Genomic DNA, 20,671 nt, shown 5'->3' with positions numbered 1-20,671 from the left:
TGCCATTGAAATGCAAAATAAGCCATTAACAAGATGTAAATTAATGAACTTGGCTGAATTCTAATGAAACTGTATTTATAAAAACACAGAATTAGCTGGGTTTAGCCTGTAAGCCATAGTTTGCCAACCCTAATCTAAGCGTGTGCTTGCAAGCATGTGTGGTCAGTCGTGTCCGACTCTGTGACCCCATGGACTGTAGCCCACCTGGCTCCTCTGTCCGTGGGATTCTGCAGGCAAGACTCCTGGAGCGGGTGCCAGTTCCTCCTCCAGGGGGGCTTCCCGCCCCAGCAATCACCCAAGTCTCCTGCGTCTCCTGCATTGGCAGGTGGATTCTTCACCACTATGCCACAATCTGCAATACCTAAACTTGTTCAATTTTATTTAAAATAGTATTTTTATTTCATTGTAGAACTACCAAAAAACCCACAGAATATTCATCATCATCTTCTTAAATACGTGTTCCTCAGGACATAGTTAAAGATTAACACTAAAGTAGTTTAACCCTATAATTGGTTATGAAGAGTTCAGTATCCTGGATAGATTTTGTCAAATTCACATCTCCAGCTAATGGGAGAACAGGGATAAATTCTTTATTTTCTGACTCCCCGTTAAATGTTCTTCTCACTTCTTATGCTGCTACTATTCCACTGCTGTTGAAGGACCCTGATCTTCTGAATTTAAAATTTATTTTCGGCTCATTGCAGAAGAGACTCTGATGTACTGACCTGTTAAAATTTGTAATGTTGATATCGATTAAGATAATTTTTTAATTTGATATGTCTCTTAAAGCAGTCCTGTATCTTTTCAAAAAGTGATAAAAAAACATTATTCAGTTTTAATTTTCTACATCATGTAAAACGAGACATAGACTTCTAGTGTCTCTTAACTTGTAGGGTGAATCACAGCAGTAAATACAAACAATGCTACAAGTAGCAAAGATAGACACACATCTTCGCATACACACGTGCCAATGGCCACCTCCTTGTTCAAGTCACCATTGATCTCTGCATCTTCTTTGTCACTTCATGCCCCTCACAAATCAGATGCATCAACCCTGTTCTCTGATTTGTGTGGATCAAGACTCATATTTCTAGCCTTTAAGTCATCCTTCCATTTTCCTACCTTCCTTTCTTCCCAGTGGGGTCTTCTTTCTTTAGACTTCACCACTCACTGAAGATTGGCTGGACTCCCAGTAAACCTGTCTATTTAGTATGCACCAAACGGCATGAAATCCAAAGATATGAATTCAATTAAAAGTTCATTTAGGTGAATCACTTGATGCTTTGAGTGTCCCCATTTCATTATGAGCTAAATGAGAATAATTAATCCTTATGTACCTGTTCATCATCTACCATTCTCTCACTGGAGAAAGGAAGTTAATATTTTCGGTGTCAGTTTCCAGGATGAGAAGTTGTCACACTGCACTTATGAACATTAGCAAGACAGATAAGATAATGGTTGTATGTGCTTTGAGCTTCTCAAGAGAGTTCTGTTTTTCCTGTGTACACACTGATTCAGTTAAATTTGATTGTAAAGCTCTTTCAGTAGCTATATATATGAAAGTGAAAGTTGTTCTGTAGTGTCCAACTCTTTGTGACCCCATGGACTATACATTCCATGGAATTCTCCAGGCCAGAATACTGGAGTGGGTAGCCTTTCCCTTTTGCAGGGGATCTTCCCAACCCAGGGATTGAATGCAGGTCTCTTGCATTGCAGGTGAATTCCTTATCAGCTGAGCCACAAGGGAAGCCCAGCTCTCTATATGGATCTATCCATATAGCTATCTGTATGGATCATTGCTTCTCTGGTAATCATTTTTATTTTTGGAGTACCCTCATAAGGATGAGTTCCTGAAACCACCATTGTTAGGATAATTCATTGGTCTCACAGTGAGGTGTGAGGGGTATATTAGAAATCTTAGGACTCATCTTCCCTTTTGGAAATAAATATCTGAATTTGACCGATTTAATGCAGGTTTCCTATGAATTCAGTTTCAGGATAGTATCACATCCTGTAAGTGTTAGTCACTCAGTCATGCCCAATTCTTTATGACCCCATGGACTGCAGCCCACCAGGCTCCTCTGTCCATGAGATTTTCCAGGCAAGGATTCTGGAGTGGGTTGCCATTTCCTTCTCCAGGGGATCTTCCCAACCCAGGGATCGAACCCGGGTCTCCTGCACTGCAGGCAGATTCTTTGCCAACTGAGCTACAAGGGAAGCCCACATCCTGTAAAGTGCCCAACAAATAAAGACAAGTAAAAATTAGTTCCAACTTTCAATTATAAGCATCAAAGGGGAGACAGCAACTTATCTTGCTTTTGAAATGCTTTTTTTCACATGTGTAATTCACTCATCTATTGAGAAATCACTCTCCCAAACATTCACTCTCTACCTACCATTTCACCTCTCCAAGAACCATGAGTGCTGGGGCCTTTATTATATTCCAGTTCACCTCCCCGACTACTTGTCTTTCTTCATCTTCCAGTTTTTCAGAATACAGCTTCAGATAAAGCACAACTCTTCTTTGAAGTCAGGTAGGGGTCATGAATCAAAGACTGAGATAAAATTATCTTTATCAGGCACATCAGAAAAAGGAACTATGGCAATGTGCATAGATTAATACATTTTGTTACTGTCAATAAATTATAAATACACGAGAATCCTAGATTATCCAACTAGAGGTCACTTCAAGCCAAAAAAGAGCTATATGAAAGGAAAAAAGGGAGGCCTTATATTCTTTTACTCTTTTCATTTTAGAGCCGTGCAAAGCAGCCTCATTTCCAAAATTGTCTTCCTCTGTTTTACCTCATTTGTGACTTTTTCAATACCTCAGGAGTTATTTATTTTATTTTATTCTATATAGTATGAAACATTCAAGATTCATGCTTTTTTAAATTTTTATTTGATATTGAAGCATAGTTGATTAGCAACGTTGTGTTAGTCTCAGGTGTCAGCAAAGTGATTCAGTTATACATATACCCATACGTATTCTTTTTCAAGTTATTTCCCTATTTGGGTTACTACAGAATATTGAGCAGTGTCCCCTGCGCTATACAGTAGTTGATTATCTATTTTAAACATACTAGTGAATGGCACCCCACTCCAGTACTCTTGCCTGGAAAATCCCATGGACAGAGGAGCCTGGTGGGCTGCAGTCCATGGGGTCGCAAAGAGTCGGACACGACTGAGTGACTGCACTTTCACTTTTCACTTTCATGCATTGAAGAAGGAAATGGCAACCCACTCCAGTGTTCTTGCCTGGAGAATCCCAGGGACGGTGGAGCCTGGTGGGCTGCCGACCGTGGGGTCGCACAGAGTCGGACACGACTGATGTGACTTAGCAGCAACAGCAGCAGTGTGATATGTCGATACCAAACTCCCAGTCTGTCCCTCCCCTCCCCACTTCCTGCTCTGGTAACCATAAGTTCTTTCTCTAAGTCAGTGAGTCTGTTTCAATATCTCTTTGTTACTTGCCTCCAGGAACCTAAAGAGAGAATTCAGAGACCGCTGGAGAAAAGCCCGTTCTTGTCAACTTCCTTCTCTTTTCTCTTTCCTCTGTTCTGATGGTTTTGGAGTCAATTCCGTCTTCATTATCAGAAAAAGGAGGGCTATGGCAGAGGTGAGCCCTTCCTTTGCGGAGGAGGCCATATTGTGTGTCTGCCTCTCTGGGCTCCCATATGACCTTGGTCTATTTAAGAGGGGGTGGCCTGACTCTTACATGGGCAGAGAGCTGGGGTGCTGAAGTTACCCCCAAAGCTGCTTCCCTCTCAGTCCTAAGCTTTGAGAACTCTCTCCTTGCTTTGGTCTTCAGATTTGTGTGCGTAGTGTGTGCTCTCAACAGCTACTTTCTTACTGCTGCTCTGAAATGTGGGGAACTTGGAAATTGAGTTGGAAGGGAAAAAGGTGACCATCCAATGCTCCTCAGTGCTAAGGATCCAGGCCACTTGAAAGCAGGCAAAAAATAATCCAAGCAGTGCAACTAGTCTTCTCAGGAAGACTGACCTGGGGATTTATTTGCATAAAAACCCTTTTCATACTCACATTTTCTGATTTCCATTAATAAAAATATCTCTATGCCTAGAGGAAAGCAGAACTTAAATTTTTGAGTATCACCTGCCTACAGTCCATCTCCCAGCCTTCAACATGACTCTAGATTGCTCAGAGATTCTGAAATTAAATCATGAATGATTTCTTTGGAAAAAAAGAAAATAGAAAAATATGAATGTGTTATAATATTATCCCTATACACCAAGTCCCATGGCCTTCAATGTGCAATAGTGAGTGTGGAAATTCTAAAAGAATTGTTAACACATTACTTTTAATATATTTTAACAATTAGTTTTGAAGTGTGTCTTTTTCTTTACTATGGGTGATACAACCTTGAAATTTATTTGAGATGAAACAATGCAAGAATATAGGCCAAAATATTAATCACTTCTGATCATGTGGGGAGTTTGGTATTTGATTTTTAATATTGCTTTCTTCATAAATTGTAAATTGAAAATGCAATTCAAGGAAAGATGGTTTCAGTGGGGCTTTTTCTTTATAATTTTCAGGATTTTATAGCCCCCCAAAACATAATTAACAATTTTAAGACATCTCATTGGCTTTCAACTAATTGCATTTGTGTGCTTGGTAGTATAGCTGACTGCAATTATTTCAGAATCAATTATAGAAAAGATACAAAGTTACAGAATGTGGCACTAACCAGAGTGGACTGTAAAAGCACTGTTTATCATATGTTCGTTTTTTTCATACTTAGAAATTCAGTCCCTTCCAAGGTTTTTTTTTTTTTTCTTCCCCTTACTGTAGTTGTTTTGGTAATTTATTACTATGTAATAAATCAATCCATGTTTACAGATTAAAATGAGAATCATTTTATTTGTGCTCACAGGTTCTGTAGGTTAGGTGTTCAGGCAGGGTGTTTCTCCCTACTCCAAGAATGTCATTTGGAAAGAAGAATGGCTGGTGTCCCTTAAAATCACTGGGAAATGACATTGTCTACAGGCTTCTGCCAAAGAAGGCAATGGCAACCCACTCCAGTGTTCTTGCCTGGAGAATCCCAGGGACGGGGGAGCCTGGTGGGCTGCCGTCTATGGAGTCACACAGAGTCGGACACGACTGATGCGACTTGGCAGCAGCAACAGGCTTCTGCACTCACTCTGACAGCTGGGCTAGGATGGCTCAAAAGCTGGGCTCAGCTGAAGCTGTTAACTAGCATACCTAAATAAGACCCTCCACGAGACTTGGGCCTCTGCAGACATAGTGCAGGGGTTACCATAGGCGATACCCGCAAAGATGGAATATAGACAGCAACGGTCCAGGAGAATAAGACTTCAGCTTCATAGTTAGTTATGACCTTGACGTCACAGAGCATCACATCTGCCATCCTCTATTTGTCAACACAGTCACAAACCCACCCAGCTTCCAGATGAAGGTACAAAGATGCCATCTTCTTAATAGAAGCAGTGTCACAGAATGCAAAACAAAGATGTTTTAAAACCATCACTGTAGAAGTGATGGGTGGGATGCTTTCCATTAGTACTCCTACTTACTCACCTCTAATGCAGCATTGCTGCTGCTGCTGAGTCGCTTCAGTCGCATCCGACTCTGTGCAACCCCGTAGACAGCAGCCCACCAGGCTCCTCCGTCCCTGGGATTCTCCAGGCGAGAACACTGGAGTGGGTTGCCATTTCCTTCTCCAATGCAGGGAAGTGAAAAGTGAGAGAGAAGTCACTCAGTCGTGTCCAACCCTCAGCGACCCCATGGACTTCAGCCTTCCAGGCTCCTCCATCCACGGGATTTTCCAGGCAAGAGTACTGGAGTGGGATGCCATTGCCTTCTCCAACATTTGCAATATGGCTAGTCAGTGTTAAAAATCCCTGTATAACCAGATATGTACCTTAGAATGCTTTTGGTTGAAAATGATAGAAACCCTAACTCAACCTGGCATCACTGAAAAAAAAACTGAAAATTTCATTGGTAAGGTAGGCAACCCTGTAAGAGAGGGTTGGTTCAGTGCCTTAGAAGCACTGAAAAGATACTTTCCTCCCCTATTTCGTCACTCTTAGTCTTGACTTTCAGTTCAGTTCAGTTCAGTTGCTCAGTCGTGTCCAACTCTTTGTGACCCCATGAATTGCAGCACACCAGGCCTCCCTGTCCATCACCAACTCCCAGAGTTCACTCAGACTCACGTCCATTGAGTCAGTGACGCCATCCAGCCATCTCATCCTCTGTCGTCCCTTTCTCCTCCTGCCCCCAATCCCTCCCAGCATCAAAGTCTTTTCCAGTGAGTCAACTCTTCGCATGAGGTGGCCAAAGTACTGGAGTTTCAGCTTTGGCATCATTCCTTCCAAAGAAATCCCAGGGCTGATCTCCTTCAGAATGGACTGGTTGGAACTCTTTGCAGTCCAAGGGACTGTCAAGAGTCTTCTCCAACACCACAGTTCAAAAGCATCCATTCTTCACGCTCAGCTTTCTTCACAGTCCAGCTCTCACATCCATACATGACCACTGGAAAAACCATAGCCTTGACTAGACAGACCTTTATTGGCAAAGTAATATCTCTGCTTTTCAATATGCTCTCTAGGTGGGTCATAACTTTCCTTCCAAGGAGTAAGCATCTTTTAATTTCATGGCTGCAATCACCATCTGCAGTGATTTTGGAGCCCAAAAAAATAAAGTCTGATACTGTTTCCACTGTTTCCCCATCTATTTCCCATGAAGTGATGGGACCAGATGCCATGATCTTCGTTTTCTGAATGTTGAGCTTTAAGCCAACTTTTTCACTCTCCTCTTTCACTTTCATCAAGAGGCTTTTTAGTTCCTCTTCACTTTCTGCCATAAGGGTGGTGTCATCTGCATATCTGAGGTTATTGATATTTCTTCTGGCAATCTTGATTCCAGCTTGCACTTCTTCCAGTCCAGCGTTTCTCATGATGTACTCTGCATATAAGTTAAATAAGCAGGGTGACAGTATACAGCCTTGACGTACTCCTTTTCCTATTTGGAACCAGTCTGTTGTTCCATGTCCAGTTCTAACTGTTGCTTCCTGACCTGCATACAGATTTCTCAAGAGGCAGGTCAGGTGGTCTGGTATTCCCATCTCTTTCAGAATTTTCCACATTTTTTTTGTGATCCACACTGTCAAAGGCTTTGACATAGTCACTAAAGCAGAAATGGATGTTTTTCTGGAACTCTCTTGCTTTTTTGGTGATCCAGTGGATGTTGGCAATTTGATTGCTGGTTCCTCTGCCTTTTCTAAAACCAGCTTGAACATCTGGAAGTTCATGGTTCATGTATTGGTGAAGCCTGGCTTGGAGAATTTTGAGCATTACTTTACTAGCATGTGAGATGAGTGCAATTGTGCAATAGTTTGAGCATTCTTTGGCATTGCCTTTCTTTAGGATTAGAATGAAAACTGACCTTTTCCAGTCCTGTGGCCACTGCTGAGTTTTCCAAATTTGCTGGCATATAGAGTGCAGCACTTTCACAGCATCATCTTTCAGGATTTGAAATAGCTCAACTGGAATTCCATCACTTCCACTAGCTTTGTCTGTAGTGATGCTTTCTAAGGCCCACTTGACTTCACATTCCAGGATGTGTGGCTCTAGGTGAGTGATCAAACCATCGTGATTATCTTGGTCGTGAAGATCTTTTTTGTACAGTTCTTCTGTGTATTCTTGCCACCACTTCTTAATATCTTCTGCTTCTGTTAGGTCCACACCATTTCTGTCCCTTATCGAGCCCATCTTTGCATGAAATGTTCCCTTGATATCTCTAATTTTCTTGAAGAGATCTCTAGTCTTTCCCATTCTGTTGTTTTCCTCTATTTCTTTGCATTGATTGCTGAGGAAGGCTTTCTTATCTCTTCTTGCTATTCTTTGGAACTCTGCATTCAGATGCTTATATCTTTCCCTTTCTCCTTTGCTTTTCGCTTCTCTTCTTTTCACAGCTTTTTCCTCCTTCTAATCTCCATGCTCAACTGTGCGTGCCTGCTCAATCACTTTAGTCATGTCTGACCCTTTATGACCCTATGTAGTGTAGCCTGCCAGACTCCTTTCCATGGGATTCTCCAGGCAAGAATACTGGAGTGAATTGCCATGCCCTCCTCCAGGGGATCTTCCCAACCCAGGGATCAAACCTGGGTCTCCTGCATTGCAGATGGATTCTTTACCCCTGAGCTACTGGGGAAGCCCATGTCAATTGTATGTTAAAGTAAAGAGATTAAAAGAGCTTTCCTCCTCTTCTGCTTCACAGAGGCCTGACCCTCACTTACCTGGAACAATTTAGGTCACTTACATAACCCTGAAACCGTTTCCAAGGTCACAGTCAAGTTCCGATTGGCTGAAATTTAGATGCTCATTCCTGAAGTAGTCCTGATTTCTTCGGGGATGTGCTTATACCACTTGACTCCAGAATGAGGGTGTGAGGGATCCTTGTTAATGTTGTGCCTGCTCCCCACTGAGAATTGGATGGAAGGTGATGGGAAGGCAGCTGTAAATTCCATTTCATCTTGGAACCTTCTCTGGCAACATAAAATCCATTTGACCGTGAGGTGATGCAGCTATTGCCTTGGCCTCATTAGCATCACAGTTCAGTGAGCTGAGAGTTCATGGTCTCATTCTTCTCACTTGTCAGCACCCTGCCTTTGAATAAGGTCAATGTCATATTCAGAGCTGTTGTTGTTCAAGAAATCCCATTTGACAAAACAGGGCAAAAATAGCTACTGCAAAGTGACTCTGAACTTAGCTGCTGTGTCCCATCAGGGAGTGGTGGGAGCACAGTTGCTGGGGAAATGTTTGGGGAAATGTTTGGAATCATGACTGTGTGTGCACCTGTTCTGTGTCAGAGCATATTTCTTACTTTAGATAGATGCTGACTTTTGCCTGAGAAAGTGGCTTTCTATCTGAGGCTATGAGCTCTTTCTTAAGAACTACGAATATCTTCCTCTGTTTTTCAGAGTTGACACAGAATTTAATAATGTTGCCTTTTCTGCCAAGACTTTTATTCATTGTTTCCCACCTCAAGTCGATGAAGCATGATGGAGTTATTGTCCTCACTCTGCAGTTCAGGAAGCAGGGCCAGAGGGGTTAACCCACTTATCTGTGACAACATGTCAAAGCAGGGATGGAGTTGGCTTTAGAAATCGCTTCCTAGAATCTTGGCTCAGTGCTTTCTTTAAAAAGAATTATGAAAGTTCCAAGTAACAACAAAAAAGCACAAATCATTAAATACAAACATGTTGGAACCCATCAGTCTCAGAAATTTTGCAGGAAACATGTATTTCTAGACAGACTGGAAATCTCCTTTGTGCCCTGTTTGGTTCGCATCCCTAACTTTTCCTTCCCTGAGAAAATCAATATCCTGAATTTGGTATTTTATACTCTCAGATTTTTCTCTATATATATGTATCCATAAAAATATGGTACAGTTTTGCACATTTGGCTTTATATTATTGCTCTTATCTTGTCTGAATCTTTTTGCTTCTTGCTCAATATAGTTTTTAGTATACATTCATATTAATACGTACACACTTTGTATGTGTGTTAGTCACTTAGTCGTGTCTCGACTTTTGCAGTCCCATGGACTGTGGCCTGCCAGGCTCCCCTGTCCATGGAATTCTCCAGGCAAGAATACTGGAGTTTAAAAAAAAAAAATACTGGAGTGGTTTGCCATTCCCTCCTCCGGGATACCTTCCTGACGTGGGGATTGAACCCGGGTCTCCTGCACTGCAGACAGATTCTTTACCATCTGAGGTACAAGGAATTAGATTCCATGTCATTATAAAGATATATAAATATATGACAGATTACCTCTCTTTAATCATCATTTAGATTTTTGCTGCTATTTAATATAAGTAATAATACAATGCAAATTCTTATACCTTTCACCTTCTGATTACTTTCTTAAACCCTGCTTGAAAAAAAGAATACTCTTATGGAGATAAGTATAGAGATTCAGTTGCTCTATCTAAATTCAATCCTAGAGTAATGCAAGAGTGAGTATCAAAAGCAACGTTTATCGGCTATATTTACATTGGAGGAAACTATAATTGAGCAGGACACTCTATATGAGGCCTTCATGGGACACACCCCTCCCCTAGACACTGTTGTAGTTCCTCTCCGAAATACCTAGATGACAGTATCTGATGCACATTTCTGAGTTGTATTACAAATGGAAGAAATCAATTACTGACTACCATGAGCATGTAACCCTCAGACCTATTGACGCCTGTGACACTGCCCTGTTTCGTCACCATCAACCAATCAGAGAATTGTGCACAAGCTGATCACATCCTTGGGATGCCACTCCCTCATTTTGCCTTTAAAAATGCTTTGCTGAGGTCAGCTGGGGGGTTCAGGCTCTTTGAGCACTAGCCATCCAGGACTCCTTGCTTGGTGCTCCACAGTAAACACTTTTTAAGTCACTTCAGTCGTGTCCGACTCTGTGCGACCCCACAGACGGCAGCCCACCAGACTCCTCCATCCCTGGGATTCTCTAGGCAAGAACACTGGAGTGGGCTCCCATTTCCTTCTCCAATGCATGAGAGTGAAAAGTGAAAGTGAAGTCTCTCAGTCGTGTCTGACTCTTAGCGACCCCATGGACTGCAGCCTATCAGGCTCTTCCATCCATGGGATTTTCTAGGCAAGAGTACTGGAGTGGGGTGCCATTGCCTTCTCTGACAGTAAACACAGCACTTACCTTCACCTCAACTCAGAGTCAATAGATTAGCTTCCCTCCGAGTGGGTGAACAGACCCCAGTTGGTTCAGTAGCAAAACCAATCCTCGTTCCATGTATAGCATGATTTTCAGTTGCTATTTCAGGATCTATCATTATATCTTGAAATCTCACCTATTTAGTCATTACTAACTCTACATGTTTCTAGAACCAGACTGGAATTCCTGGGCCTGCAGGATTTGTGTCAGGGTAAAAAAAAAAAAAATGGCCTGAATCAAAGTGATGGACTGATAGGGGTGTGCTCTGAATAAAGCAAGTTTTATCATTACAGAAATAGAAATGGTGGCTTGAAAAATTTAAGATCATCAAATGTCTTCCTTCTAAAAAGCATGCCATAAGGAGAAGGGGTGAGATTTCTATGGATCATCATTTCTATGTATCTGAAAGCACTGTCTTTATGTGGTAGAAATGAGCAAAGGATGGCCATTTGTTTGTCTTATTTTAGGAGCCTTGTAGTCTGTTTAAAATGGCTGATTTAAAAATCTTCACATCAACTATGAAAGTAAATCATTTTGAAAAGTTATTATGCTTTGTTCTGGATTCTCAGAATTCTGAGGAAGCTGGTCTATTGTGTTAATACTGGAATTGCTTTTTTATGCCACCAGCTAACTGAAGACTCTAACACAGTTTGGTGGAAAATTACTGGCACAGTACTGGAGACACTGGGTTTTTGACTTGTCTCCTCTGACTATGAACCTTATGAAACAGTCACCTAAACATCTTGAATATAGGATTACCTTAAATCCATACTTTGCAAGTTTTTGTTGTTTTTTTTTTCCCATGTTGACCCTGTAGATGTTAAATCAATTTGGTGGGTTGGGAACAACATTCAAAATAAAGCAACATGGAATGTGAATATGAAAGTGTTAGTCGCTCAGTCCTGTCTGACTCTTTGCTACCCATGGACTGTAGCTCGCCAGGCTCCTCTGTCCATGGGATTTCCCACGCAAGAATATTGGAATGAGTAGTCACTCCCTTCCGCAGGGGACCTTCCCAACCCAGGCATCAAGCTTGGGTCTCCTGCATTGCAAGCAGATTCTTTACCATCTGAGTCACCAGTGAAGCCCAAGGGTAAATAGATTTCATAAAATGTGTGTTACAAAGGGATAAACGTGTGCCTAGCTGGAGAATTACATGAAGTAAAATTCTTTTCTATTGCTTTCAAAAATGTTTGAAATGTTTATACCAGGTGATTTCAGAAAGTGTCTTAGGGACCTCTCAGATATGGTTATGTCCATATTTAAAATTCAACAGATGCTCCCATTTTTTAAGGAGGAAGCTCAAAAATCTCAGAATAGTAGCAAAACTCTTCATAATTCTTGCCTCTGCGATCATGCTTTCCAAGGACATGGTGAACTCCCACTTTTCCTGTTTCCACAGTACTGCCTCAAAGGTCCATGCCTTTGCTGACACTTTTCTCTCAGCATGAAATGCTCTCAGTAGACACAAAGCATTACCTTTGTTAGAAACCTTCCAAATCCAACTATTCTTCACTGAATTGGCCACTCCTTTTCTTAGACCCCTAATATTATTTTTACTGTCTCGTGTCATAGCCCATGACCGCATACACTTGCAGTTAATAATGGTTTAAAAATCTATCCCACCCTGCTGACCTTGGAGACTTGGAGGTCAGGTCTTTGTATTATAAGAATTCAGGTTTTTTTCTCCTTTTCTTATACATGTGTACTCTGTTCTCCCTTGCTTTTGGAATAACAACTATTTTAAAGCAATGCATATTTATTGTAAGTGTCTCAAATGACATAAAAAAAAAAGCAGTTGAGTGAGGGATTGATTGGGAGTTTGGGATTGACATGTGCACTCTGCTATATTTAAAATAGATAACCAACAAGAATCTACTGTTGAGCACAGGGAACTCTGCTCGATATTCTGTAATAGCCTAAACTGGAAAAGAATTTGAGAAGGAATAGGTACATGTATGGGTATAACTGAATCACTTTGCTTTATACCTGAAACTAACACATTGTTAATCAATTATATTTCAATGTAAAAAATATATATATATTTTAAAAAGGCAGCTGAAAAATCACCCTAAGGCTCACAACCCAAAGATGAACACTGTTAGTATCTAAACCGACGTCTTGTTCTGCCTGCAGATTCATAGAGAGGCAAGCGTGTGCACACACACACAGTGGTACACAAATTCACACGCGCACACACAATGTTATATAAATAAATTCATTTATTAATATGACTGATTTTTCCTTTCAGCAATGCCAAGGGCACTTTCGATGTCAATGATACACCCTTTTCATCATTTAAAATTGCTGATTATTATTCTGAGCCATGGATTATTGGGGTTTTATTTCGTTTGCCATTTATCAACATTATGAGCCGTGATGGCAGATCCGACTTACTCTTCCCGCACTATAAGCATCAACTAGAAGGCACCATGCTTGTCCCTAGTGTCTTCCCTTAGCGCGTGAGTCCTGTGCAGCCTCAGCAGTTCTCTTCAGGGCCTTCTGCATTATCCCTCTTCCCCTTTATCCTTAGTCTGTGTCCTCTTCAAGTCTCTGTATCAGAGCCTCCTACCTAACAATGCGCGGTCTTTCGGGAAAGTTGCTCTTTCTGAACAGAAGCACTGGGACTTCCCTGGTCAGCCAGTGATTAAGGCGCCATGCTTTCCATGCAGGGGGTGTGGGTTCTATCCCTGGTTGGGGAACTAAGATCCCGCATACACATTGTGGCCACGAAAATTAGAAAAGGAAAAAGGAATCGTCTACCGTTACACAGTAAAAAATTGACTTTTGACAGTTTTCCCATTTAGGAACTAATAAAGTGGAATCATGCATATATTTATTTAAAAATTTGCATCTCACCTTCCTAAAACAGGATATGAATCTGGACTGTCCTGACCTTCTATTTTGTGGACATGAAATTCAAGATGATATATAATTGTTTTCAATGCTTAGTTCCATTTCACCAACCACTTCCACTCTTGGTAGATATAAATTGCAAATACATTTTATTAGGAAATATTTCCTCTACTCTCTGGAGCTGAAGTCAAGAACTACTCAGATATATTATTTTAATAAAAGGTAATATCTAGTACAATTTTGGAAAGTGTAAAGCTTCATTATAATTAAAGCTTATTTGTGTCATTTTTAATGTGATCAGATTCAGGAATATATCTGTCTCTTCAATGTAACAAGATAGCTTGGGTATAATCCATATTGTTCTTATGTGTTTTCTTCTGCTTTTAGCCTCAGTTATAGCTCTCAGGAGTTCTTCATCCCTTAATTTGTGGATTCCATGGTAGAGTATAGTATGATGGTATTAACCCAACCATTTTCTTAGGCTTTTTGTGTCCATCTCTGTATTCTAAACTTGAATTCCACCTTACTGAGACTCAGGGACACTATGTCATAATGTACATTTCCTTAGGTTTAAGTATGAACCATATGCCATTGGCTACCCATGCTCTAGTCGTGAGTATGTAGAGATCTGAGCAATCAGTTACTTCCTGCTCCCTTCCTCAGTTATTGCATATAATTAACTATTGCCTCTTGCATTGTTCCTCTTTCCATCCGTACCTCTGCTCCTTAATGGCACTTGTTCTCAACCAGAATAGACTTTACAAAGCATGTTTGCAAAGTCTGAAGATATTTTTGATTATCACAATGCAAGGGTACTAATGACTTCTAAATGATAGAAGTCAGAATGCAATTTAACATCCCACAACACAGACTATAGGCCCACTCTCCACAACGTGTTAGCCAGTCCAAAATGTCAGTATCACCTAAGTTGAAGAACCTTGGTACGTAGAAGCTGATTTCATGTGTTTTGGTTGAACTTCAAATTTCACCTCTGAGATGTTCAGTTTGATATAATCTCGTGATTCAGACTAGCTGCTTGGTCACTAAAAATGGAAAGTTATGTCTCACACCTCATCCACATTGTATGCTTTCATTGAAGTGAGGCAGCACTCATCATTAAAACTTTTCCCTTCTTGGTAACTGTTATATGACCAGTTATACACAATAGGGAACGAGGGAAACTGAGGCATATTTCTAAGTAAAGTATGAGTAAGTAAGGAAGTATGATTATCCTCAAATACTCTCTGCTCCAAAGTGGCATTTGTTGTTTTGGAAACTGCATTTACAAATATGTTTTAAAAAGCCCTGTGGGCAGCTTAACTCTAACACAAATTTCCTCCCCCCACCTCCTTTCTTGTTTTTCAGACATTTCACATTTTCAAGAACAGAATGATTTAAAAGGATTACTAGAAAATCTCCATCAAAATATCCAAGCCAAAAAGAGAAAGAATGTGGAAATCATGTGGCTGGCTGCAACGGTAGGCACTCTCCTGTCAAGCATTATTCCTTGTCACCATGATGATCAATCCGCAAGCATATTGGGTATCTGCTCTGTAGGGTCCAACTTCTGCACTTTGGGTTACCAGATGTCACTCTCCATTATCCAAGAGATTAGGCATCTAGCTTATCAACAGACTAGAACACAAGATAGAAGATGTATTCAGCAAGAAAAAATCCTATTCATTAGCTTTTCTTGTAAATTCAGGATGTGTTTGCTACTTTGAGGTTAAAATCAAGTGTGTGTGATTTTCTTGATATTGTGAGTTGCAGTGTCAATTGCCCATCTCACTATGGTTTTGAAGTGGTGCCCTAGAGAAGTATGGTTTCAACAGAATGTGATTATCCGATCTCTGACTCACAGCCTTGGTAGGGCTCCTGGACATAGTGTTTTGTTAATGAGCTTGTAAATGCGCTTGTTCATCTCGATACTGGCATAGAATTTATTACCGATGGATGGCTCTTGGAGTAATGAGCTATATTTTGTATCGTCTTTTCTCATTTAATGGCACCCTCAAGGTAAAAGATATATTTGCTTCCCCACCCCAGGTTTCTATAAGATCGAGGGAGAAAACTATGCCTATATTTTTAAGCTCTTATCTGGCAACCATTCAGGCATAGCTCACATGAACGTATGAATTTTGTTAAACATTCAGGCCCAGAGATCCTTGCCACTAGGAAAGGATCTTTTCATCAGGAAAGACACGCTTTGGAGATCTTTTTGATGCATGTCATATTTGTACTTACTGCACATACAGGGCTGCTTATGTGATTTGGAGTTCAGTGTAACAGATCTTCTCGTGTGTGCTATTCATTTTCGATCAATAGTACTTAAAACAAAGGCTTTCCCCTACTGCAAACGGTTTGATTATTACTTACTCTCTTCTGGGAAAAAGGAATGGATAATTTACCATGCGTATATATAAAATAATTTACCAAGAACAAGGCAGAGGAAAGCTGCTTTGGTTTCCCTTCATGCCCTCTTGGAGCCCCAGGGAAGAACATCAAAGGTAACAGTATGAAAGATTGCTTTTGAGCAGCTCATTTACACTGGTCCCATTTAGCATCATCCTGCATTACATGAGGTTGTTTTTAATAGTTCTTTGTCCCATGTCTGCTCTTTACATCTTCAAAGACTGCTATGGTTGCTAATTCTCAGAAAAATTTCACAAAGACAGGTCATAAGTTATTTTTGCAACATTACTAATGATAGCACAAAAGGACTTTGATAATTTCTCAAGGCTAGCTAACAACTTAGAAACATATACACATGTCATCATATACGTACTGTCAGTCATGTAAATTTTTAAATTAAGTATGCGCAGAACCACAAGTGTATGTTTTTTTGGTACATGTAGTTTTCTTATTTGAATATATAAAGAAATTTCCCATAAATCCTACATGTTTCTGAGAATGTTTTTGAAACGTATATACCAGTCAAATATGGCTTACTCACAACTTCCCACTGAATGAATGAATGGATGTTTGCCTGCCTTGATAAATGTACAACACCCATAGTGTGCAAATTTGACATTCTCTAGGAATATTGGCTTAACTATAAATAGCATGTCTGTAGAGTGATACATGAGTTTCAGTATCCTCTTTGTAAACCAGGACCTTGGTATTTACTCTTCAAGAAATATAGAAATTCCCTTCAACATCTTCCACAGAATTTTAATTTTTGTCTCTATTTCTTCTTTAAAACAATGAAATATTGTTTTTTTTACTGTCTTATGTTCTAATTAAAAATATAAAGCTATTTGATTTTATCTCAATGAATTTTAAAAACTGAAAATGAGAACTTAAAAATACCAAACACCAAATTAAGCTAATGTTAAATTAAATGTTAAATTAAGCTCATTTAGCTCTAAAGAGTTGTGAAATACAGAAATGAAGACCCAACCAGTCTGCTTCGAAGGAATTGCCCAAGCTTCCTCTTTTTTTTTTTTTTAAATTTGACATGAAATATCCTTAATAGGATAGCTGCATATAATTGTGACAGTGCATTTTAAAGAATATTCACTCTTTTTAAAGATCATCTCTCACAAGTGACCATTGAGGTCTATATACTGCTATTATAAATTTAGTAAAGCTTTTGTTATTTTATATGAAAAATTTTGAAATACTGTTTATTTAAAAGCATTACAGTTTTCTAGATTAAAAAAAAAAGATTATATGTTGAAATCATGCTCTCACATTTATCTAGTCACATTAAAGATGGTGAGAAAGTATTTACCTAAGATTTTTTATTAAGGAGTTGTAAATCCTAAGCTAAGTGTTGGAGTCATATTTAAATCATGGTAAAACCCCTTGATGAACTGTTTTATTATACCCTCTTTTCAAAGTAGGCAACTGTTAAGGCTTCCTTGATGGCAGATAATAAAGCAGACCTGTATTTCATCACATTAAATGTATCTTAAGTACATGTTGATTAACGCTGTTGATGCTACGTTGATGATTGGTGTCGCATATCAGAGCATTACCGGGGCCAGGGAAGAGAATAGAATGGAGTGATTCACCTGTTACCTAGAAGGCAATGAGCCCATAAATTATTGCTACTCAGAGATTCTTCTTCTGGCTTACATCAGAATAACAAGAAAAAAAGAATTACAGAGAGAAGCAGAATAGGGCAGAAGTTAAAGACTTGGTCCTTGTTAGATAGAGTTATATTAGTACCCTGGCTCTGCTCTGTTGTGCTTAAGTCATCTTACCTATCTAAACTTCAATTTTCTCATCTGTAAAATAAGATGAATATGCTTTCCTCCAGGCTTCATGTGCAGTTAAATTGGAAGAGCAGATCTATGTGAAATTTATTAGCATTGTACCAGGTACACAGTAGATATGCAATTAACAGTGGCCATTTGTGGCCTCCTAGTTCTTGTTAGTTGCATTGATGAGTGGTTTCCTTATCTGCTGCACTTGGCACCTTGTGGATGTTTAAAGTCTCATAATATCCCACAGAGATTAGCAAAGGTTATTTCAAACATATGTGAGAAGGTATTAGCTCTTTAAGATTCAAATCAAGTGTCTTATCCAGGAAATACAGATTTTTTTCCCCCGTCACTAATAAGATGTTACTTCTGAGCTGTGATTATTATCATTAGCCCCTGCAGCTTAGATACCCTCTCAGAGCATCGCTGCCTCTGAGGAATATTTACCATCTTACATGCCTTCAACAGCCCCACACCTCATGTACAAAGAGCTAAATAAATTAAATCTATTCCATCAGCTTTTGAAATGAAAAGGTATTATTTTTCCATTCCACAGGGCATATTGAAATAGTTGACTTTCATAAAATTAGCATAAACTTGGTAAATTTAGACTAGGACTGTTTAGAGGACTCTGATGCTTGAGAGTAATCTACAAATAAACAAGAAACCACTTCTATGTCTGTTGCAGATTTGTCGCAAGCTAAATGGCATTCGTTTCACCTGTTGTAAAAGTGCCAAAGACAGGACATCGATGTCTGTGACGCTTGAACAGTGCTCAATCCTGAGAGATGAGCATCAGTTACATAAGGACTTCTTTATCCGAGCACTGGATTGTATGAGAAGGTAGCCCACGTGTTTTCAACTTCTTTCTTTTTAAAAAATGTTTATTGAAGTGTAGTGGATTTACAATATTGTGTTAATTTCTGAACAGCAAAATTATTTAGTTATACATATGTATCTATATTCATTTTCATATTCTTTTCCATTATGGTTTATCACAAGATATTGAATATAGTTCCCAGTGCTGTACAGTAAGACCTTATTTTTCCTTTTATGGTTATTTTAAGGCTTTTCTTTTTCTTAATACATATTTTACTGGAGGACCAAACATTTAGTAACTTCACTGCGTTTCCTTGACTTTGAGCTCATGACATGAAAGATAAAATAACTTTAAGTATTCCCTTTATGCATTTTAGGCAATAAAAAAATGTGACCAGATTTTGATCATGTGAATGGTGGATATATTTCATTAACACATTTAAACCCAAGTTGAAGGGCTCAGGTTCCTTCATGTAAAACACTTGAAGAGTACAGTTCCTTTATGTACAAGTCCTTAATTGTACACATAAAATAAAACTAAATCTTTATCCAAACAAATCAGCTATCCGAAAAATAGCATCAAACGGGTCATCCTAGCATGGCTTGTAGGGTCTTTCCTAAAATTATTTTCACGTCACTCATCGTAAAGATGGGATAATGGATCCTTTAAAATGGAGAATTAATATGATCACTCCACCGACATTTAAAATGTTCTGCCTGAAGTCATGTTTCCTGATTCATTTCTACAGTAATTAAATCTAAAATATAAGCCATAATGGGAAGGAAGAAGTGCCTCTTTCCCAGGGTCTATCAGCAAGGACATACGTTAATTAGAAACTTTAGGGAACTTATCTCTTTCTTACAAAGACTGACTCAAAAGCACAACAGGAAACATGGGACAGGCTCCCAGATTGCAAAAAGGAATGTCATATGATGCACTGAAAAGGCTGCTTCTTATCTGGCATGTCATTAGCTTCGCTTTTCTTTTAGCTGCTGTAGTCTCTCCATGGTGAGGCAGCGCTCACCTGTGCTCTTTCTGTGCCGTGTGTTTTCCCCGCTAATGAGAGGTTTCTGAAGCCCTCTGTTTTACCCCATTTCATGTCTCTTGGCATTTTCTTTGTTTAGTGGCGTTCTACCATAATTTTTGGATAAGTGTATAAGGATGTCTTTGAGGCCTGACATGAGCATCTCAGCCATACAAACACGTTTGGTTGTTAGAAAAGACTTTTTTCAAAAATTATCTCTCAGCACTCACAGGGAAGATTCAGGATCTGAGTATGAAACCTTCTGTTGTGCATTTAAGAAGTACAAATATCACTGTGGATGGAACAAAGATGCCAGGTGTGGAGGGCAGGGCACAAACTACTCCAGGTCAGAGACCTCAGAGGACTGGAATGAGTCCACCAACATAAAGTAATTTGCAAGTGGAGTTTGTTACTTGTTTATTTAAGGTGGAGGTAAGAGAGGACCCTTAAATTAGAAAGGTATTTTTTCCAACTGGTAAATAAAGGGTGTATCTGTCATATACATGTTGAAATACAAAACTGAAGATTTTGGTAAAGTATAAAGGCTGGAGGAACTAACTTTATATGTCAGTATGTTTGCTAATGACATCACACTTATGGGGGTTCAGTTGTGGATTGTGACCTAAAGTAAGGCACTAGGAATTTAATCCAAAAATGTTGAAGACCATGACTTCCATATCCCCACCACTTTGGTGATATATATATATATATATACACATGCACACACACATATATGTATGTAAATTTCCAATCTGACGAATTTAGCCTTTGGTTTTTTGTACATGTGAGTACTGTGTGAGAGTTTGAGGACTTGTCTGTGTGTGTGTGTGTGTTTAAGGGAAGTAAGATATATTATTGTCTTAAATAACTTCCATACTTTCCCTCTTTGGGTACCATCTTACAAGCCCATAGCTTTATAAGCTCTGGCTACAGGGCAGAGTAGATGGGAGGAAGGGACTTGGGAGCCAGCTGTCCTGAGTTTGAACCTTGGTCACATGCCACTTACCAGCCAAGAAGAAGTTAATCTCATCCTGCCTTACTACC

At 39.5% G+C, this 20,671-nt stretch overlaps 1 protein-coding gene across 1 annotated transcript in view; it reads left to right on the top strand.

The window, feature by feature from the left end:
* INPP4B (inositol polyphosphate-4-phosphatase type II B) overlaps nucleotides 1-20,671 on the top strand; it is a 736,226-nt gene that overhangs the window by 662,146 nt on the left and 53,409 nt on the right. The window contains exons 23-24 of the mRNA XM_018061563.1: nucleotides 14,941-15,053; nucleotides 18,472-18,626. Of these exons, the coding sequence (XP_017917052.1) occupies nucleotides 14,941-15,053; nucleotides 18,472-18,626 (268 nt within the window). The remainder of the gene's footprint in view (nucleotides 1-14,940; nucleotides 15,054-18,471; nucleotides 18,627-20,671) is intronic.

Source organism: Capra hircus, chromosome 17, assembly GCF_001704415.2.
Source record: "Capra hircus breed San Clemente chromosome 17, ASM170441v1, whole genome shotgun sequence".
NCBI lineage: Eukaryota > Metazoa > Chordata > Mammalia > Artiodactyla > Bovidae > Capra > Capra hircus.
The sequence above is the reverse complement of the archived record's forward strand: the minus strand, read 5'-3'. Positions and strand labels throughout refer to the sequence as shown.